This window comes from Natrix helvetica (assembly GCF_964273705.1).
Source record: "Natrix helvetica genome assembly, chromosome: 1".
Classification (NCBI taxonomy): domain Eukaryota; kingdom Metazoa; phylum Chordata; class Lepidosauria; order Squamata; family Natricidae; genus Natrix; species Natrix helvetica.
Window position 1 is genome coordinate 181,976,100 of NC_138548.1, and position 23,214 is coordinate 181,999,313.

General features: G+C 35.9%; 1 protein-coding gene across 5 annotated transcripts in view; it reads left to right on the forward strand.

Moving 5' to 3' along the window:
* The window catches only part of NBEAL1 (neurobeachin like 1), a 98,585-nt gene that overhangs the window by 51,041 nt on the left and 24,330 nt on the right, over positions 1-23,214 (forward strand). For all 5 annotated transcript variants that reach the window (XM_081938654.1, XM_081938656.1, XM_081938652.1 and 2 more), the window contains 22 exons: positions 566-668; positions 2,059-2,215; positions 4,300-4,458; positions 5,074-5,233; positions 5,422-5,510; positions 7,349-7,903; positions 8,730-8,905; positions 10,764-10,917; positions 11,871-11,999; positions 13,115-13,420; positions 13,500-13,649; positions 14,428-14,585; positions 15,329-15,453; positions 16,441-16,567; positions 17,527-17,675; positions 18,405-18,538; positions 19,128-19,229; positions 19,760-19,855; positions 19,955-20,079; positions 20,868-21,008; positions 21,758-21,888; positions 22,486-22,595. In XM_081938654.1, the coding sequence (XP_081794780.1) occupies positions 566-668; positions 2,059-2,215; positions 4,300-4,458; positions 5,074-5,233; positions 5,422-5,510; positions 7,349-7,903; positions 8,730-8,905; positions 10,764-10,917; positions 11,871-11,999; positions 13,115-13,420; positions 13,500-13,649; positions 14,428-14,585; positions 15,329-15,453; positions 16,441-16,567; positions 17,527-17,675; positions 18,405-18,538; positions 19,128-19,229; positions 19,760-19,855; positions 19,955-20,079; positions 20,868-21,008; positions 21,758-21,888; positions 22,486-22,595 (3,536 nt within the window). The remainder of the gene's footprint in view (positions 1-565; positions 669-2,058; positions 2,216-4,299; positions 4,459-5,073; positions 5,234-5,421; positions 5,511-7,348; positions 7,904-8,729; positions 8,906-10,763; positions 10,918-11,870; positions 12,000-13,114; positions 13,421-13,499; positions 13,650-14,427; positions 14,586-15,328; positions 15,454-16,440; positions 16,568-17,526; positions 17,676-18,404; positions 18,539-19,127; positions 19,230-19,759; positions 19,856-19,954; positions 20,080-20,867; positions 21,009-21,757; positions 21,889-22,485; positions 22,596-23,214) is intronic.

Sequence of the window (23,214 nt, forward strand, 5' to 3'; positions counted from 1 at the left end):
GGAGCTACAAATAGGGAGCTACATATCATTTAACCCTTGAGTATTTCCCCTTTCTTTCTTGAAGAAGAGCAAAGCAGTAGAATCTGTGCCCACTGGATTTTATGGAATGAATGGCCGTTTCTGGATTTAGATCAGGCTTCCTGGGGCAACAAGTAGGAAGAAAATAAAAGGAGATAAATGCCTCTAAAAGATATCATGTTCTGTGAACACAACTCACGCTTTTAAGCGCTTAGCTGTACCAGCTTTGACTTTGACTTTGCTTGTTGGAAGTCCCCTGAGAAGTTACAAATGGTGATCATGTGTCCCTGGAATGCTGCAACTGTTGTAAATACACGTTGGTTGCGAAGTGTCTGAATTTTAGTCATATGATATGGGAGCGTTTTGATGGTCATAAGTGCAAGGGCTGTTCATATGTTGCTTTTTTTAGCACCATTATAACTATGAATGGTTGTTAAACAAGTGGTCCTAAGTTGAGGACTATCTGTATCTAATCAGTGATCCATACAATTTACAAGTGTAGCTAATACAACTCTGTTCTAATCAGGACTTCTGATTTCTTTTCTAGGCCATATCCAATACCTTTCCACAATTATCAAAGACAGCAGAAGGCTCTTCCGGAAAAAATATGGTGTGCAGTTTTTGTTGGATACTCTGAGAATTTATTACGGGTATGGAATCTTGTATTCCTTTTTTGACTTGGGCTTTGCTTTCCAAAGTCTTTTTCTACATGCTGGAAACTCTTTGACTCTTTGAAAGACACCATATAAATATTGAGTTGCTGCTGTAATAGTTGCATATTATGATTAGTATCTATTTTTGCATCCTTTCAAGAAACACCATCCATTTACATCTGAGGGACTTTTAAAAAAAATACAAAAGGGTAAAGGATCCTTTCAGGGAGGAGTCTAATCTTTTTGTAATTCCTTATTATCAGTTTCATAATGGATTCAACTCATTATGATTTTATATGGGGGAATCCTTCAAGTGCCTTCTATTGCATAAATGCATACCAATTCCAAATTGTCTAAGGATGTATCCAGTTAGTAGGTGTCCAGAATTTCTTGTTTAAAATTGAAATTCGAATATAAATAGAATTTAAAATAGTAGTTGATACTTGCTGCTCTCATCTGGGAACTGCAGCTGGCAAGTGTCAGTAACATTAAAGCAGTTATATTCTTCTATCACTTGTAATTGGATATAGGATGGATGCACTAGAATTCCCTGAATTGAATTCACACATTGTATTAAGCTGTGGTTTACTTCATTGTGGTTTTAATTATAGTTTATTGAATAAACCACACTTATCTAGCTTCAGTTGCATAAACCATGCCTTAAAATGCCTTATGAGGTACACACAGTATAGTAGGCTAAAACTATGCAAACTGCATTGTAGCTTAACCCTTTCCCCCATTGGAATTTCCCCCCCACCCCCCAACCCGATTGGATATCCTGGCATATGTTAAATCTTGCCACATGTCCTAAATGATGGCCAGTTAAGAAAACATTGACAGCTAGCATTTCTTCAAGGAGCAACAATCCTGTGAGGTAGGTGCAACCAGGGCAGCACTGGCCTAAATTCTTCCAGCAAGTTCATGGCTTAATATGAACTAGCTTACCTAAGGTTTCATAATAAACTTTTCTTGGAAGAGTATCCCATTTAGGATTTTATGTTTTGTTAAATTGTATTTTATTTTAAAAATAAAATGAACGAACTCCCTCTAAATGCTGACAATAAACAAATGTTCAATTTAAAATCATACTATAGCATTCATATTAAAAACAGGTTTAAATGGAAAAAGTAAAATACATCTAAACAAGGGCTTTATAAAAGATTACCTACCCCTATTTCTTTATTTTTATGTCTTTTAAAACTCTTACATTCGAAATCCATGTATTTACTCATTTTGCTGTCAGTCTGGAAATCAACCCTGAAATTCTGTCCTGACAACATCAGTGTAATGGACACAGGTACTTAAGGAACAAGAGAGAATGGCTTGTGAAAAGAAGTACATTAGAACTGATTATTATGTTATAATTGATAATCCTTGTTTCTGTTAGAAACCACTCCAGGGACAGTGACTTGCTTCCAGATGATATTAGGACAATCAGGACATCTCTGTATGGTTTAATCAAATACTTCTTGACCAAAGGTGGGACACACATGGAAGTCCAAAGCGTCATGGGATACATAGCAGCCACAGGTGATGAGGAGCAGGTAACTTACTATGTCTGTGCTCTTCATTTCTTCTTCCCTCTTTTGCTGTAATTGTCCATAAACGATGGAAGGAGGTACCACCATCGGTAAAACAGGTGCAACGAATAAGGGGATAGCCAGAATCATTGAAGGTACATGCATTGCACAGAGTAACCAACCTCCCTCAATTCTTCTCTCCATTACACAGGAATACTATTCCTTTTTATTAACCACATAACATGATGAGAGTGCAGTGTTTGCAGAGTTGTCTGGTATGCCACTTGTACCCTTTCCTGGACCAGGAAGCCTTGATCACAATCACTCATGCCTTGATCATTTCCCATTTATTTATTTGTCAAATTTTGGAACCACCGATCTCATTCGCAGAGTGACTCTCTTCTGTCCATGGGGCTGTCCTTGAAAACCACATGGAAGCTATAACTTCCAGTAGGGTGCACAAGGGTGTATAATGATGGGTGCCCCTAGGTTTACCCAGATTAGATGTCTGTTGCATGAGCTATAGTGGCTTCTGGCTTCCTTCTGAGAAAAATTCAAGTGGCTGCTTATTATTTTTGAGGCTTTATATGGCGCAGATGATCTGTGGGACTGCATCTCCCTAAGAACATCAACCTTCCTACCAAATTTCATAGGGTGGGCACACTCCTGATCCCGTCCCTTAAATATTGCCATTTTGTGGAAGCTAGGAAGCATGCCTTTTCCATAGAAGTTCCTGCCCTATGAATCACCCTTTCACCTGAGGTGTGTCAGACCCCACCCTCCTAGCCTTTCCCAAAAACTCTTTAAAGACCTGGTTTTCTCCCCAGGCATTGAGATAGAGTAAGATTGATCAGAGTGTGGTAGGCGCTCTGCTTGCCAAAGTTTATTATGTTCCCAGTTTTTATTATTTGTGGTTTTAATCGATAGATGCACATATTAATTGTATAATGATGCTATTTTAGATGTTGCTTTGGAGCTACCCAAATTTTGGTATCAGATGAGTGACTGTATAAATGTGTTAAATGAATGCTGCAGCACATAACATTGTGAAAGTGTGATGTTTGTGGTTCATAAGTTCTTAATTGTAGATCCAAAGCTCATCTTGTCCAATTCATTTCTCAGCATCCAGAGTTCTGTGGTTCCTTTTGTGTGGTAATTTTAAGAATCAGACTCTAAAACCAACATGTGTTAGCGAATTGCTTACTATCTCCACAAACTAGATCCATGACTGCTGTATCTAGTCTGGATCTTTCCCTTCACAGAAATTTCCCTGTCGGGAGAAGCCGTAACATTGTCTTCTCTTGGTGAGGATGTCATGCTGTGGTCAAATATCAGAAACTCCCAGCAAAAAAGTTGAAATCTATCCTGTATCATCATTAGTTTTCTGAGTGTATTATAGTCATTTTCTTGAAGGTTGCGTAATCTGCTTATTTTGTGGAAATCCACTAAGATTTCAGTAGCCCATTTCTTATATGCCAGATGATTGTTAGAAAGTTGCAAGAATAAGTTGGTTTGTGTGTTTGTGTGTGTTGTGTGTCTCCTTTTCTCCATCTCTTTTTCTTTTACGCTGCACTTTTTAGGCTGTAAGCCTAAGGAGAGGTTTTTTTTTCTTTTTATTGATTGATTGATTTAAAAGCTGCTCTGATAACCCTTTCCAGATAATAATGCGATAGATTAGAACAGAATTAAAGTGTTCATGCAAAACATTGTTGGGAAGGCTATGGGGTTATCTGAGGCTCCTCAAACATTAACAAAATCCATCACTTTTTCTTGTGCTTTTTAAAATTATTTGAGCAGTTATGTATTCTCTACCTCCTGTTCCTGCAGATCTCTTTATCTCTGCTACAAGTATCTATATAGATGAGATTCAAAGTTCAATTATATTCTGAAAAAATGACCTGTGTCTGAATAACTTGGGCAACTCTTAACAGGAGTTGTTTCTGTTTGCATTTTTAAACATACCTGTATTTCAGGCATGTTTAAAAATGCAACTATTGTTGCATTTCAGGTGACTAATGTTGTTTGAATGATATTGAATGTCAGGAATGGCTTGCATTCTAGATTCATTGATAATGATCTGTCTGTGCCTTTTTTCTCTTCCCCCCAAGCTCTGTGGGATTCTAGAGATGCTCTTCAGCCTGCTTAACACTTGCCCAACCCGAGACCAGCTTTTCTTATTGCTTTTTGAGCCAGGAAATGCAGACATCCTTTATGCTCTTCTACTGAATCAGAGGTATTCTGATAGACTACGAGAACTTGTGTTCAAGGTAATTTTGTTTGTCTCCTAAAGTGATTGACAATATTAGCAAAATTGTGCATTTTTATATGAGACATGGATTTTTTGGAAGAAGAAACAAGACATAACTCCTCTTTCAAATTACCTTGCATTAAGTTTAGGGAATTGACAAATACTTTTTCTTCTGGGAGATATTTGGAAGGTGGATACAATATAGAGAGATGCCAATGTGTCTTAAATAGCTGAGGTCCATGAGGTCAGGAAAGAAAGCTTAATCTGACTTCCGTATGAGATTTGTGTTTCTTCATCTTGTTTTCTGGCAAAATCACACGCAAATCTAGTTCAGCTTTGTAATTTGCAGGTTCCTTTTCCTACATAGGCATCATTTGTCATAATAATGAGCTATAATTATGGAAGCTATTATTTTGTGCTGTGTGGGTAATGTCCACAAATCAACAGGCAAATAATATAAGAACAGTTAAGGAACAGAGTTGCTTTTTCTATGTAAAGTCCATTTGAATCCTGTTTTTCCACCAAGGTCTTGCTTGCAGGTGGACCTTGCTTGAGTTATACAAGCTACATAGGCACTGCAGAATTTTCAATTTGTCCCCAGCTGAGGAGTTCATGTTTGTTGTTGTTGTTGCAGATTGCAGAGCAAATGCTGAAATGCACTAAAGTTTATGAACGGAGCAAACAACGTATGAAGCTCAGAGAAGTTGGCTATTCTGGACTGGGTCTGCTCCTGAATGAATCTCCACTTAGCACTTCTCTTATGAAGAACCTTTTCAACCAAGTTCTGCATGCTGGTACTCAAATGTTTATTAGCTTTTCCACACAGCATATGCCCAGTATGAGTGCTTTAAACTGCAAATAGCACAAATGTGGTTAGCTAGCAAAATAGCAAACATATATTGATAGCCATATTTTGTGCTTTTATGGCATTTTGATAGAAATGAATTTCTTTATTGTTGTAATATGTTTCCGTACTCTACAGATCCATTTGGGAATTGCAAGGACTTTTTAGCTGTGATGCACTTGGCTCACCGAGCAGATCTCAACGTAAGAGTGGCTGCATGTCGAAAGGTTAGTCTCCTTGTGGGGAGGGAACATTAATACTAAATTATGGTCAGCCTATTAATAGTCTGGAAAATAATGGTGGATATTAGTATTTCTTAAATACTTAGTGAACTCTTCAGACCATTGGTCTTGTGGTGGTAGCTGCAGAGGATAAGGTGCAAATACATCCATCTCACTTAAATAATATGTTTCTCTTCAATAATATTTCTACTGAAGGCGCACCCTGGGAGAAATTGGCACCTAATGGCTAGTGAGATGGCTAGTACCACCAAAGTCAGAAGACAGACTGCAAACCTATTATCAGAACATGGGGTAGATGGGAACTCTTCTTCCTGTCCAAAATCAGGCCAGCCTTGGCAGTTCACTGGCTTTCTTTCTTAACAGTTTTCATTGTTCTTGCAGTAAGATCTGCATTGTTGAATGCTACCCCTACCTTTGTATCTGTAGAAGGAGGTGGCTTTGAGGAAATAGGTAAGGACCACTGTTATATAAACAAAGAGGGCTGAAACAGTCCTTAAATCCTGGGAAACAAGCTAATATTGAGGCAGGCTGGTTCAGACTGAATCTCCAGATTCACTGGGATATAAGAGGGATGGTAGGAAAAGCACAATCTGGCATGCAAGATTCTGCTACCAGAGCATCTGTCAATAACATCTAGTTTTAGTTTTCCTGTGCAGTTGTTTTTCCTGGTGTGGCCTGTTCATAGGGCCGACAGCATCTGGTTCTCTTCATCTGTTTTTCACAGCACAATAAAGGTAGTCTGAGAGGAGCATTTTTCAGTAGTGCTCTGTGTTTTATGACTTTGGCATCCAATGCTTTCATTTTTATGATGTCTCTGCATCCAGTATACAGTAACATATACTGAAATTAAATTTACTACTTTTGAAATGACAAATATGGACATTGTTTAGGACTTAAATAATAATGGGACGGATCCTATAATTGGACCTCTTCTTCATGCCTTGCTGACCCAGGCACCAAAACATTCCCCATATCATTTGCTAAGGACATATCCTCATAAAGCAGCCTCCATCTCGGTCTTATGTCAGCATTCTGATTCACCTGGAGAAGGAGGTTGGTAACTTGCAGGTCTCTAATTATCCTGCTGCAAGATCTCACCCTCCCATCTGGCCATGGGGCTCTTCCATGGCTATTTCTGCTTTGGCTGCTGGAGTAAAAGCCATACTAGCAATCAGAGTTCTTTCCTCACCCCTTCCTTCCTTCCTTCCTTCCTTCCTTCCTTCCTTCCTTCCTTCCTTCCTTCCTTCCTTCCTTCCTTTCTTCCTTCCCTCCATCCCTCTGTCCCTCCCTCTCCCTCTGAGAGAAGAATAGCAACTTAGTGGAAAACATTCTATGGTTTTGCTCTTCATACTGGTAGCATTTGCTTCTCCCTTCACCCTCACCAGGCAATCCCTATGCCCCTCTCCAACAGATTCAGGTCCCAGCTTCCCTGGTTCATCTTCTTTTTATTACGCTTTCCTTAATTTCTGGAGTTCCTTTTCTTAAGAAGGTGTAGAAAGCATACTGCTGGGGAAGAGCTCTGCAAAGGGCCCTAGCTAAACGGATATAAGGTTAATAACAATCCATGCCTTATTCATCTAAATGGGGCTTTTCTAAAGATGGTTGTATTTAGCTTAGTGCTTACAATGTAAATTACATGTTCATTTAACACTTCCCTGGCTATTAAGTTAGCATTAGTTTATAAATCTTTAACCGAAAGAATGATAAGTAGGTATATAAGAAACTGAGAAAGTTATTTTATTTCATTTCATTCAGGAAACAAAAATAAATCTAAAACACAAAGCTTTTACAATGTATTGTATTTGAATCCATGTTTTCGGTAGCTTTTGCAAATCCTACATTCCCAACAAGATTCAGCACAACAGATTTCTCAGCAACTTGGGTGGCAGGAGACACTGACTCGACTGTTCCTGAAAGAGCATGCTGATGTCAGGAATGGTGTGAGGGACACCAAAAGTGATTCTACTAAAGGAGATGACAAGCGTGCTTCTGCCAAAGACCATCAGCAATGTCGTACTTCCAAGGCCGATGGGGAAGATGGTGCCAGTTTTGCCTCTGTCAATGGTTCTTGTGATCAGTGGAGCTTAGAAGATGGCAAATCTGTGACAGTGATGGAGGATACATCCGTGGGGGAGATGTCCTTTAGGCCTGAGGACCAGGAGGACTTGTGGCAGAAGAATCCACACTTAAGCTTAGACCTCTCAAGTGTTGACTCTTATGAACTGGGTGACAGTGGGAGCCAGATGGCTGACAGTCTGCCCAGCACCCCTTCTCCCATTGAGAATACAAAGACATTTTCTGGACAGCTTGACAAGGAACCAAATGCTGCAGAGGACCTGGTATTCGCTGCTGATCTTTCCTTATTTGAAATTCATGAGGTACATGGCTAAAAGATACCCTTGCGGGGTTGTTCTGAGTTTTTTAAAAAATAAGTAAGAATTCAGTGAGACATCCCCAGTATACGTAAATGTACACTTGATGCTCCTGCTTCTCTCCCAAGTCTGGCTGTTATCTCCATCTGGACTACTTGAGAGTGTAAGCAGATAAGTTGTTAGCCAGTTTCCAGATGTGCATCTCTTGAAAGAGCCATAAATCCTCTTTTCTGATAATTCAGAAATGCTTTGATTAGAGAATTATGGTTTTTAATTTTAATTATATTTGATTGATAATTGCCATCTAAGTTTACTTTGTATAAGGTGGGTGACATATACATTTTTCAACAAATCAATATGAATGAACGAGTGAATGAATGAACAAGTGAGTGAATGAATGAACAAGTGAGTGAATCAATGAACAAGGAATCAAGGAATCAATTAAAGAAATGAATGAATGAATAAACAAATGAATGAACAAGTGAATGAGATGCATCTTTCTTAGAACTGTCCATGCAAAATTGCTCTGGGTTATTTATCTTCTTATTTTTAGTTTCTTGCACTTTTGTACCTATTTTTAGGCTGCCTCTTTCAGTATGTTGCTTTTTCTTTCTCTTAAAAAACAGTGTAAGATATGATTGTATAGTTTTCTGAGCTCATCAGTCAAAAAAGATGCCTATTTTCATTTTAGAATCTGTAATACCAGCAGTTTTTAATACAAGCTGTGAAACTTTCTTACAAAGTGGAATTGATCTGCTCTTTCTAAGTAAAATTAGTAACATGCATTTTAGAAATACTGTAATCATTTAAAATGCATGTCTACTTTTACTAGGCATGTGAAGAAGATCTCCTTCAGCTTCTGACAGATATCTTGCTTTGTGTGATGTGGAAAGGCATCGAGAGATCAGATGATGCAGCTTGGATTGAGAAGGGTCAGGTTTTTTCTGCACTTACCAAATTGGGCATCTCTAATGAATTACTACGACCATCAGATGAGATTAAACTCAAGTAGGTCAAATTATTACTTATTCAAAATTTGGTTTTTGGGGGAAAAAGTGATAATGGAAAGCAGGAAAGAGTAATGATGCATTGGACCTGAAGTTAATTAATGCGATCTGAATTAACATTATAAACACCACATACGGTATAAAGTTATTTTTAAAGAGAAAGCAAAAGATGCTTAAAATTTTGTCCATAATGCTCAAAGTATCTTGTCTTTTTTTTTAAAAAAATGAGTCTGTCCTTACAGTATTCAGTAATGTACAGTAAATGGAACTTATTTCACAAATCAGTTGTAGCTTTATTTCCAATGTATTATAATTCTTATGGTTATAAAATGATATGGCAAAGTCAGACCATGTGAGTTAATGGTTCAGTTCTTGAATTGCATCAACAAGCAGAGGTTGTAACAAATCCATATTAAATAGTATTACTTGTTATTTGTTAGATATTGAGAGGTATGCAGTGAACCCATTGCCCCATTGTTTTGGGTAGCATGATGTTTATTCATCCTCAAATGCTGTTTTGAGCCCTGAGTCCTCTACAGGAATGTCCAAATATTCAGATGTCCAAAAGAGGGGCTTACCCCTTTGTGAGAAGGGCCCAATGTGCATGTGCAAAATAATTTTACATATGTTAACTGCATTTAAGTTCAACAGAAACTAGCTTCTTGTGTTATCATAAACCAGACATTCTAGACCCAGAAACTGAGTAAAGAGTGAATATTTATTTTATTTGCTTCCTCCCATTTCCTATTTAAAGGCATGGTAACACAAAAGCTTCTTTAATTCTTGTGTTATATTTAACAAATACAGAATTTCAGACATGGCAATAATATCAGGACCAAAATGTCCAAATAACACGTGTTTATATAACTTAAAGATCAGACTGCCAGTAAGCATTTTGAGATGATCAAACTCAGTTTACAGTTCCACAGAATTTTCAAAAAGTTTAAAGAACTAGGTTGGTTCCACCTCCTTTCTGATTTACCATCAGAAATAGATGTTTGGATCTAAAGCTAATAAAGGGTTTTAGAGCAGCTATGGCCAGGACTTCTCTCCTTAAAATAGCTACACATTTTTCTTCTATTCCCCCCAAAATATGCATTTGAGTTAAGGAGGCGCTGACAGGAGAGGAGAGGCAGCTTCTGCAAACAGAGTTTATTTTTACTGAATCCACTTTCCTCAGTCACCCCAGGCCAGTTCTTCCCATTTGGAGAATCACCCAGAATATGATGATTCACTTTTTAGAGTATGCAAGGCAAAAATGGAATGGGTAAAATCTATTTATGTATTTATTTTTGCATTAAATTTATTTGTCATCCATCTTGCTATGTGGCTACTCTGGGCGGCTTACAATAATAGAAAAAAAAAGTATAAAATGTGTAAATATAACAATAAAACATAATAAAAGCTCAGCAATATGAAATAAAAGATGGGTGGGGAGGGAGCTGGCGGCTTGGGGTGAAGTGGGGATCTGCTATTAGTCTAGTAACCACCTCCAGTGTGGAATTCCCTTATTGGGTCTCGAGGTCAACTGGCAGAGCCAGATGTTTCAGGCTCATAAAAAGAAAGGAGGGTAGGGGTTTTTTTTTTGCTCGATAAAAGCAGCCCATTAAAACAACGGGACTATCCACTGGGAACTCTTCTGTTTGACTTCTGAGTGATTAATTTGAAAATTAAGGTAGAACATAACTTTGTGTAACTTCTGAGAACATAACTAGAATAGAATACAAATTCTTGGTTGCAGTGGCAAAAGCTAGATAATAACAACATTGGGTTTAGCTCTGTTTTCCTGCTGCCTTTCCATCAGTAACAAAATTCACAAAAGTTGCTTATTTTGTGCCACCTCTTTTTCTTTAACTTAGCTTGCTAGAGAAGATGCTGGAGTGGGCAGTCACTGACACAAGAGAAGCCAAATCCCTCCCAGTGTACACTGAAAATGCTTTTCGACTCTTGTTCATTGTTCAGGATTTCCTGCAAGCAGAAGGTCTCGTGAATTCAAGACTCTGGACAGAAAAGGTCAGTATGAAACCATATAGAAAAAGCTTTGGGAAGATGCCAATTATCAGGTGTCATTGCTTAGCACATTTCCACCCACTTTGAAAATACAAGAAATTGACTTAAAAGGCTACACTTAAATACTCTGAAAAATACGGTACCTTAAAAGATTCCGTGAGGAAGCTTCTGAAAGATTCTGTGAGGAAGAAATTCTACAGTGATAACAAATGTTGTTGTTTGGCAATTTCTATTCTCTGCTTATCATTTTTCTTCCACTTACAAAGCTTCTGTAAAATGAACGGTTGAATTTCTTCACCAATATACTTTTCCCAGCTTTTTCCTCTCCCTCCTTTTAGGTGACAGGGTTGTTCTTAAGTAGACCTGACTATACCAATTATGATCTGTGTATGCAAGTCAGTCTTGATTTGTTGTGATTATCCAGACAAATCCATGTCACTTTCTTGGCAACATTTTTGGAAGTGATTTTACCGCTGCCTTTCTTTAGGGGTAAGGGAGAGCAACTGAACAACCAAAGTTACTCAGTGATTTTCCATTATGGGTAGCGGATCTCAGGCCACCTCAGTCCCTGCCCAACAATACTGTATTCACTGCTTTATCACATTGGCTTTGGACATGACACCATGTGAGTCTTCACCTTTGAAAGTTTATCCAGGGGTGGGGAAAAAATAAGGATCACTTTTCTTTAGCAAGGGTTTAACATAAAAAATATTTGCCAATTCTTCTAAACATCAACAAATGATAGTAAAATCTATCAAAATCCTCCCATTGTCAAATAATCAAACTCAGGTCATTCTAATTCTATAGTAGTTTTCCTCAATCATTATATAGTTTTAATAGTGAGAGAATAGAAAATTTTTAAAATAATTGAACCTTCTTGTGTCATGGGCCATGCGTACAATGTTCCACAGTTTACAACTTTTTTTTGTCTTAATTCTGGATTTAATTATGCATAGCTTTTGGAGGAACTGGTGACACTCATGGATACTTTGTCAATCTGGTACTCTTCTGGCCAAGAAAACGTGAAGCTCTATCAAGTACAGATCCAGCTGCTTCTTGGATTCATTGGACAAGATAATTTACAGGTGTGTTTCTGTGCAAAAATATGGTAAAGTTTGATTTTCTTTTGCAAAGAAATATGTTCTGGCAAATTTGTGGCTTGAATATCCTTACTTTACTTTTTTCCCCTTAATACACAAATAAAAGACAACTTTGATAGCTGGGTGGATTTAAATTATTATTGAGCAGTATATAAATGTATGAGAATGTCTAAATACAATCTAGGAAAAAAATGCCAGCTTCTGCCTTCTCTGATAGAATATGTCATTGTACAAACCATGGTCCCCTTCTTTTGTTTAGGTCGTTGATTTATTTCAAATGATAAATGTCCTTTATATTAATTCGATCTACCTGTGGAAAAGTTGTGACCCCAAGCTTCATAGTATTTTTTTCATAATAAATCATAGTTTATCATTAGTTTAGAATGTCTTTTTTTAGTCTAACTTCCTCATAGAGACTTTGAAAGGATTCAGGAGGAAGCTGTATATATTTCCGACTTTTCGGAAGAAGGCTTCAACATAAATATAAATGACACATTGTATGTTGAGAATATGCTAATAATCAATATATAATCTGGATGCACTAATAAATGCTTTTGCTTTGTCTAATTTTATTGAGCTGTGCTTACATGATTATCATATTAACAATAAAACCTGAGCCAACTGAAAGTCAGGAATATTTGAGAGCCCTCTGTGCAGTGCCTTGAGTTATAAAGAGGAAAGGCAAATGTAGGTTCTCCCCTTGTGGAATCACATGCTTCCTGCTCTACTTAATTTATCTTGGGACAATGGTATCAATGAGAACCAGCAAACTGCAAAACAAAGCATCAGTTTGAAGTACTACCTGAAGTTTCAGTGATACCTCTAGAGCACAGTAATGCTCTTGGAAAGGCTTCAACACAATGACTGGTATATCTTCTAGTAAATGAGTGTTTGTGATTGGCTATGGCTATCATCAAAAGCATTTCATGATAGTCCCTGTAATATGCTCTCAAAATTTCAAATGTGCCCCAGGACCTCAAAGTATATGGGATTTGAAGAGATGCAAAGGGAGAATTGGAATACCTTTTGGGAAAAATATATAACTTAAATTATCTGTATTGGTTGAATGTTATTTTTCTTTCCGTTTGCCCCTACTCCAGGTTTGTGCAATGGCTGCAGCCAAACTCAACACCCTCCTTCAGACCAAAGTATTTGACAACCAAGTGGAATCCTGTTACCTGCTGGGAAAACTGGAAGGCATCCTGAGCAGATCAATCCAAGAAAAGACTGAAACTTACTCCTTCTTGATCCCGCTAGTTCGAACTCTTATTTCCAAAATATATGACCTTCTGTTCATGAACTTGCACTTGCCTTCCTTGCCTTCTACTAATGGAAGCCCTTCCTTTTTTGAGGACTTCCAGGACTATTGTAGAACTGATGAATGGCAAGGTTACATTGCTAAATATGTAAGTTGTGATTTCTTAAAATGCCTTTTCTCTCCAAAAAGGGGAGTATGCGTTAATCTTCTTATCCTTCATGAACTAGATTATCCCTAATATGAAGCAGTACGAGCTCAGCATTTTCAGTGATGGCCATGAACATATGGCACTATATTGGAAGGATTGCTTTGAGGCACTAATGGTCAACATCCATAAACGGGAACGAGAGAGAGGAGAAAGCAAGCTCAAATTTCAGGTAAAATCTGAGTGACTTTCTCAGGAGTTTGCCTGAGCAAGAAAATCATGACCACAATTGAGCCTAGAATATATGCTACTAAGTGAGACATTTTCTAATTGAGTTTTGCCCCTTTTTACGAATTTCTTGCTACATTTGTTAAGTGAATCATTGCAGTTGTTAAATTTAACAACATGGTTGTTAAGTGAATCTGGCTTCCCCATTGTCTTTGCTTGTTAGAAGGTCACAAAATATGATGACATGACCCCGGGACACTGCAACCATCATATGTATGAACCATTTGTCAAGTATCTGAATGTAAATCACAAGGCCATGGGGATGTAACAGTCAGAAGTGAAAAAATTGTCATAAGTAATTTTTTTTGCTGCCGTTGTAACTTCAAACAGTCACTAAATGAATTGTTGTTAGTCGAGGATTCCCTATATTTTGAGACTGGATTCTGTAGGACATGATGTCAACCATTTCTCTTTCATCAATATTGTATCTTTGACAGTGAAGGGAAGGAAATCTAACACTAATTTTCCTTTGGCTGATATTGGAATCAAATTTTATATAAAGTTTGCCTGGGGTACATTTGTTTTTTTGACTGGTGATGCAAATAGTTATATTTTTTATCTGGCTAATCATTCAAAAAAAGCCCACTTGCTTCTACATATTATATGCAATTTGGATTATTATTTTTGTTATTACAGTAAACTCTCATCCAACAGGTTTTTCAAGTCCTTTGTTCTAGCTTTCGTAAGCACTTCTTTAAGATTTATTATGTTTCTGTCTCTAGGAATTTTTTGTAGAGCCATTTAACCGGAGGGCACGGCAGGAGAATATGCGTTACAATGGAATGCTAAAACAGTTAAATAATCAGCACACAACAACTCTGAGACAGTGGAGAGCTGCCAAACTTTACCTTACCTGTGAACAAGGCCCTTGGGCTGAAAGGTATGGAAAATCAGCATATTTTCTTTCTCCTTGAAGCATATTTTACCCTTTCTGGAGCAAGGCATGTGGAAGAAAGAAAGAAAGAAAGAAAATAAGGAAGGAAGGAAGGAAGGAAGGAAGGAAGGAGGGAGAGAGAGAGAGAGAAAGAAAGAAAGAAAGAAAGAAAGAAGAAAGAAAGGAAAGAAAGAAAGAAAGAAAGAAAGAAAGAAAGAAAGAAAGAAAGAAAGAAAGAAAGAAAGAAAGAAAGAAAGAAAAAAAGAAAATCCTTGAAATTTTTGTAGCACATTTTGGGATCTGATGGTAGCATGGTTAATTTTTCAGGGTGGGCAGAAGAAGTTGGAGTGTTTGTTGACTTGCAGTAATTTGGCAATAGTTCATTCCCTATTATTCACCCAAAGTAGAAGCAAAATAACTTTCCTCTTGCTGCTTAAATGATATTCCGTGTAGTAGCACACAGGTGGACTCAAGTTCTGAACCTGCCTTTTAATTTATTCATGTCAGTTCAGCTTGCTTGATGGTCATTTTCTATAAGAAGGAATCAGGTTATTTTCTCCAACTAGAGGGATCTTCATGCTACCCCTGGAACAGTAAAGAGGGGGAAAAATGAAATAGAAAATCTAATTGCTGCAGGTTTTTTTTTACAAAAAATTCTTGTATTCACATCTTCTCATTCTTTTTAGTACCAAGAGTAACATCACATGCCTAATGTTGTTCAATTCCTTTTGGTATATTCCTTTCATCAGGAACCCGAATCTCATTCACTGGAAACTTTCAAATGTGGAAAATTATTCACGAATGAGGCTAAAATTAGTGCAAAATTACAATTTCAACTCTCACCAGGAAGCCAGTGCCCTGAGGGATAATCTAGGTGAGGCCAAGTGGCTATGATGCTTGTGATGCTCTTTGAAATATTCAATCCTGATTTCTCACTGAACTTTTTAATTTCTTTCAAATATAGAAAATTCTATTTTCTGTTTGTGTTAAAGGTGTTTCTTTTCTGAAGAAATCTGATTTTGCTTATCTACTAAAATTACACTGTAATATAAATAGAATCGTGTGACTTAGAGGAAATTTTCTATGGATGGAGGAACGATTATGTTGGCAGCCCAGCAGACAAACAGAAGCCAATACATTTTTCAGGATTTGAAGGAAATAGACTCAAATCAGTGTAAAATAACTCAGAATGATTTTATTGAATGAAATAAAAGTAAATTTAAATTAATTAATAAACAGGATCTTTAGCAGGCAGCCCCTGCAAATATTAAATGACCCTTTTTATGAGAACATTGTTCTTAGATAGGTATTGTTCTCCTTTCTCTTGGAGGATGTTAGATTAAGGAGCCCATGTTGTCTCTTTATCTTAATGGCTACAAGTAAGAATGCAGATGAGCAAGCATTGACAATACAACGTTGTAATCCACAAAGCTCAGCTAAGTAACTTCTCTTAAATACACATGAGGAGGAATACATAAAGTACTTCAGCTAGTTCAATAATCCTTTCTGCATGTGCAGAAAAAGAAGTCCTACTGTGATGCCAGTGCAGCATTATAGAATAATAGAATTGGAAAGGACCTTGGAGGTCTTCTAGTCCAACACCCTACTCATGCATGAAACCCCATACCATTTCAGACAAATCTCTTCTTAAAAAACCTCCAGTGTTGGAGCATCCACAATTAATTCTTCCACTGTCAGGAAATTCCTCCTTAGTTCTGTGAGTTTTTCATGTTTATTTTACTCATTTATGCATTTAATTAAATGTTCTTCATGTTTATTTTATTCATTGAGATACATGCTCTATTAGAGTATAAAATGAAGTTGATTGGTTTAATGGAATATTCTCTATTCATCTTTCAAGGAGTATTACAGATGCCACCATCAAGGGAAGCTTTGCTTCTGGAGGCAGTGAAGCAAGTAAAAGTCAGTGATATGGAAGATGATATACTTGAACTGCCAGATGACGATCCAACATGCAGTACAAATATGTACGTAGAAGAGTATGTGAATTCAGAACCAGGTTCCAAAGAGTATGGCTGCAACATATTGTGGGCATGCTCACCAATTTTTTTTTTAACCTGTCTCTATATTCTACAAAATGTATTCAAATTCAGACATGAATATGCATGAAATGGAAATAGATTTCTTTTTAAACTTCAAATGAAACAGTCCACCTAATATGATGGTTAGAATGTTCGAAGTTAGCTGCATTTTGATAGATCAAAATTTGTTTCATTCCAAAAAAACTTCCAAAAATTTTAAAAGCTACTAATAAGAAAACAGATTGTCAAGGAAACAAATACTTTTAATGTTTCGTATCATGATTTTTAAAAATATAGTTTAAAAAATTAAATATAATATCCTTTGTCATTTTTTTACATTGGCCATAGATAGTAAATATAGACTAATACCACATCTCTTCTGCTAAGCAAGTTCAAACAAAACATGTATTTATTTATTTACTTACTTACAACTTGCCTATCCTTTTACTTTATTCTTGTATGCAGATATGTTATTTCAAGAACCACATGCTCAAACTATATTTTCTTCTAATTATATAAAAGATCTAAATAAAATATATTTTAGGAATTATGTTTAGCATCTCTTGTGCTGGCAGTGTGATAAAGAAATTCTCACGGTTCATAACTTAGAAATGAGAAATTTGTTACTCATTGAAATCAAATTTTCCTTTATTCATAATTTTCTCTTCTTAAGGAGTGCTTTCTGTCTGTTGTCACTTATTTAAGGTGTAGAGCAAAAACATTGCTAATCCTACTTGAGACTAATCAGGCTTCTTATTAATTAGTACTTAGCGATGAATCATTTGTATGAGATATCTTTTAAGAGGTTCAGATACTGATTATTTTGTGAGAAATGCTGATGCCTTGTTTTATAATTTTTGTATTATCCATTTAATCAAGCCTATCATTTGATATTTCTGCTGCAGGGATGAAAAAGAAGAACAGGGTCAAAAAGAAAAACTTGTACTCTCAGAAGACTGTGAACTTATTACAATAATGAATATAATATCTGGCAGGCTGGAGGTCACTACACAACACATTTACTTTTATGATGGCAGCATTGAAAAAGAAGAAGGTAGGACCCTTGGACTTCTGTTCCACCACTTTGTATACAGTAGTTAATTGGCTACATACACGCTTTCACACCAGAATGAATTTCCGGAAGAAAGATTTCAAATTCTTAATACTCTAGAATTCTCCATTTGCATTGCAGTGGAGAAAAATATTGCTGATTGCCAAACCTTCCCTTTTATCTGTTGTGGCTGATGATTTGGGGGATATGACATGAGAACTCCCTCAAAATGGCTGCAATGGTAAACATCCATTTATAAGAAGGCAGGTTGAAAGTGCTCCCAATCCCTTTCCCAGCCTCTCACAATGCAGCCTCACACTTCAGCTGGTCTTTATCTGCTTTATGGGTGTATAGGTTCTTTGGAGGGGGCGCGGAGTGGGGGGAGTTACTGGGGAAGATTTATTTTTCATTTGCTCTTTTTTGTTTAACAAATTACAACAAATTGGAACTTATACTACAGTTCTTGTTTGTTTCATATCTTGTTTCATATCTAAATGTTGCTATTGACTGTCAGTGACAGGGAACTATAAAAGGGTAGTTTGAAATAATGTGATACTGATGCCTCTGGTTGCTTAGTCCTGTTATGATTTTTAGCAAAGTTTGTATTTTGATTCATTTCAATTGGCAGCTTTTAGTTTTTCAGCCATGTTATGTTCTTGACTTTCATAATTAACATATACTTTCTCTTTGAACATAGTTAAGAATAAACTAAAATTCTTCTTCTATATACAGGTATAGGTTTTGATTTTAAATGGCCTCTTTCTCAAGTTCGAGAGATTCACTTGCGCCGTTATAATCTGAGGAGGTCGGCTTTGGAGATCTTCTTTATTGACCAGACTAACTATTTCCTTAACTTTAAAAAAGAGGTATATAATTTCACATGTTTCTTGTGCAGAATACCTTGAGAGAAATCCCTAAAATGTAATTTTCTTTACTGGGTGACTTTGACCAGTGAACTCCTGTGAACAAATGAATGGGTTCAATTCAACACTATTCCTGATTGTACTAAAAATGAACCCAGCTTGGATAGTGAATTAATTGAATGGTTTTGTTTCACATTAGGATCTTAGGTACCTATTTAAAACATTTTTGTGGTCAGCTGACATGTTTAATAATGAAAGCCAAAATATCTAGCTTAAATACCATGGTTTATGCAGGTGTGCTTAAAAGAAAACCAACATTGGTTTTAACATCTTCCTTGAGCATATGCCCTTCTTTAACGCTTAGTGGAGTGGGCCATCATTGCTGAAGATGACAAATGTTGAGGCAAAGCACCTTTAAATAATGTAATAGCTTTTATTGAAATGCATGAGAATTTATCACAGTAAAATGATAAATTGAATTGCGTGGATTAGCCCCACAATCAGGTTGCCAAAACAGCAAGCTCAAATGTGAAAATAGGGAAATTCTAATGATGTTATTCAATAAATTAACCTATGTACTTCTTTATTGTAGACAAGAAACAGAGTATATAGCCGAATTCTGTCTCTGTGTTCTCAAAATATTAGTGGGACTAGATCTCCTCAAGAATTATTCAAAACTTCTGGATTGACTCAGGTAGGATAATAAGCTGAACGGTGGGGACATCAAAAATAATGCATGTCTCTTTTTTCTTGGAATAATAGCTCCCTCAGCTGGTGTCTGAGCAAATTTTAAAAATACATATAAATGTAACATTTAAATGATAACTTCTATTTCTGCTTCTATTCTCTATTAAAAATAGTTTCTCACTTGAAGAGTACAATAAACTTTTAACTTGTGATGGATGAAATCCATTTTCCTCCTAACGATGACAAAACTAATATTAGCTTTATTTTACACAACCTCATGCTAAATGGAGCATTCTGCTGCAAGTCACGTTTGTTGGATTATATAGGAAAGCAACAATAATATGATTTTTAAAAAAATAATTTCATGGTTATATGTTTCTAGTTCTATATGGGTTGTAGGAGTAGGGTGGCATAAAAATCTGAATAAACATGAATGCTGCTTTAAGTTTACCATTTTGTTTGCTTGAATTATACTAAAATACATCACTAACTCTTTTTACACAACATTAGCTTCAACATTGGGTTTTCTTTATTTAGAAATGGGTGAACAGGGAAATATCCAATTTTGATTACCTCATTCAGTTAAATACAATGGCAGGACGAACCTACAATGATCTTGCACAATATCCTGTTGTAAGTATCACTTATGTCCTTTGTTTCTGACTAGACATAATATTATATTTTATCAAAAAACAAATGTGAGACTTGAAGAATGTTCTCCTTTTGTTCAAGTTTCCATGGATCCTGCAGGATTATACTTCAGAAGAATTGGATTTGAATAATCCTGCAGTCTTTCGGGATTTGTCTAAGCCTATTGGTGTAGTGAATGAAAAGAATGTGAGAGCTGTGAATGAAAGGTATTTCTTTTGAAGTAATCTTTTAATTGATGTCCTAATTATGGATCAGCTTCTTCTTATTGTTTATGCTTGTTCTTCTCCTCCAACTAATAAGTGGAATTTATTGTTCAGATGGTAGTGAAGAATTGAAGAAAACTATTCAAGTATTCATTGATAAGCAGGTTTAGGATAAGAACATTTTAAATTGTCACAGCCAATAAAACTGAAGCACAGATATTGAATGTGGAGGGAAGTAAGCAGTAATAAAACTGTGACAAAAAAGAAAGTTGATAGTTATATTGCTAAAATAATGGTGGTTTATCATTGAGACTTCATGTCGCCTTAGAAAAGCCCAGTGGAAGAAACATTGTGAATTTGGTGTATATGAATGCTTAAACATTTTTTTTTAATTGAAAGAAATTCTTTGGATGATAGGCAGAATCTTAGTGCTCTTTATTAGTATGGAAAATGTAAAATTGCTGTATAAAATATTTTCAGTGCAAAAAATCTATTTTTCCATGACTTATTGTTTTCCTTGCTTTTCAATTACTCACCCGTATAGTGTTTATTTGCTATATAGTCATAAATTAAAAAGTCAATACTGATTTCCTTTAGTGTTTCAAGTCCAGCCTAGTTAAAAAAAAAGAAAAATGTGATAGATTAGCTCCCAGATTCTTTTTGTCTATTATTTTTAAACTCTGGGTGTTCTTCATTCTCAGATGATAAATGATACTAATATAACTTCTCTGAGTAAATAAAGCAATAAATAACAAAAGTTCCACAGTTATTTTTCTGTTTTGCTTTTTAAGATATGATAACTTTGAAGACCCCCTTGGAATTATTGACAAGTTTCACTATGGGACTCACTACTCCAATGCAGCTGCGGTCATGCATTACCTCATTCGGGTTGAACCTTTTACCACTTTGCATATCCAGCTTCAGAGTGGGAGGTATGATATTAAGCGATTTACCAATTTATGTTGTGGGCTTAACGGCTGAGTTGCAGAATGTATTATTTTCCTTGAAAGTAAACAAGGTACCATTTCTTCACATACTTAGGGTAGAGATGTTTATTTCTCAAAAGAGAAGCCCCCTTGCATATAATTCAGAGGAGCTGCAAATGCAATAGATCCTTTGAGTAAAGGAAGCAAAGAAAAAGCCTTCTTTCCAATAAAAAGAAATATTATTTCTTTGTTTGTTTATAAAATTTATTGGTCACTCATCTTACCACAGGGTAACTCTCTGCGGCTTACAATATTAAAAAGTGTAATCATAAGATGTTTAACTTATGAACCAATAGTGGCTTTCTGATACTTTTCCATGTAATCTTAGCATCTTGGAGATGTCCAAATTTTCCACCAAGTTTTGTAATGGCCACACATGGTCTTCCTCCATGCAATTTGTTGCTGTCCAGAGCTTCATTTATATACTAATAGCTAAATAGAGTTCTTGAATGAACAGGTTTTGTGTTCTAGTTCAAATATGATGCAGGAATATGTGCAAATGATGTGTAGCTCCAGATAGGCATTGTTATCCCAATAAGTAGGTATATTACTTTTTAAAAAAATTGCACCCATATTTGATTTTATAGGAAGAGCACTGAGCTAAAGTTAAGTGCAATTCCATTATTTAAATGGAATTTCAGTGGAAATACTGATTTGTAATTTGGGGAGTTTGCCTTTGTATTTTCTCTCTGCAGATTTGACTGCGCGGATCGACAGTTCCATTCCATTAATGCTACTTGGCAAGCTCTCATGGAGAATCCAAATGATGTGAATGAGCTAATCCCAGAATTTTTCTACTTGCCAGAGTTCTTAGAGAATCAAAATCGTAAGAAATTAAACCAATAATAAACTACGCAGAACAAGGGAATCTTTTTTGTGGTTTAAGTAACACTATGTCAGGTGCAAAGAATCAGAATGTGGATTGCAGCATAAATGATTTATTGAAGCCTATATACAAGAATCTAGTTAACTAGCACCAGCACTAAATTGGCACTAGATAAGAGTCAACAGAATTCAAAAAAGGGTAGGGTAGACTTAGATCTCTTTGTGGCAACGCAAAGACTCTAAACTGATGATGCATTTTACTCTGCTCTCCCCCCCCCCTTCCTCCCCAGTTTTGCCTGGTCTTCTCCTGCAACACATTGGTTAATGTTCTGATCCTGTGATTATAGAATGAGTAGAAAATCTGATTTATCATACAAAAATTCCTAAATTACACTTTTGCCATATTATTATAAATACTGTTATTTTATTACATAATTTGGGTCTATTTAAAATAAATATGTGAGACATTGATTTTCCTGATTAACTGCTTTTCTTCTGTCATCTTCTCCTTCAGTGGTATCTGGCTTAGAGAACAATAACTTCTAATAAACATGTTATCATCTTAATTGCACCTGAAATCCTTTTGTCTTATCTGCAGATTTCAATTTTGGTCAGCTCCAGATTTCAAAAGAAGAGGTAAATGATGTTGTCCTACCAAAATGGGCACATTCTCCAGAAGACTTCATTTTCAAACATAGGAAAGCATTGGTGAGTTATAATCCCTCTGGAGAGATAATGTAAGATTTAAAAATGTGTGTTAGGACCACATAGTATATGTGTAAATTGACAGGAAATGAAATTAAGGTATGCTGAATATGTTTCTGCCTTTAGTAATTTGTAAAAATAATAAATGCGGGGAAAAAATAAATACGTTTTAAATATTTAAAAGGTATGGCATTCACTAATGAATAGTATTCATAATAATGTAAAATGATTTTCAGTGGCCTTTCTCTCCTCATTTTTCTTGATACAATATGATATACTATATTAATCAACCACATCAAACAAATATCAACCACAGTAAAATACAATAAAATGAGATATAATACAGTGAAGCGAGATAAAACAGAATAAAATATAGGAGGCACGATAAATTGGAGGTAAATATGTAAGATATAATAGAAGGTAGAATAGAAGAAGAAGAGAACTTAATTGTGTCAATTGACTGTGTGAAATATATAAAACTGATGCAAAAATGCAAATAAATAAGAAGAAAACATAACTTTATACTATATTGTCACCCCTATAGTTAATTTCAATTTAATCAAGGTATTCTTTACTCTTTGAGGTAGCCTTTGAAATGAGGGTGGCAGTCTTATTGATGATT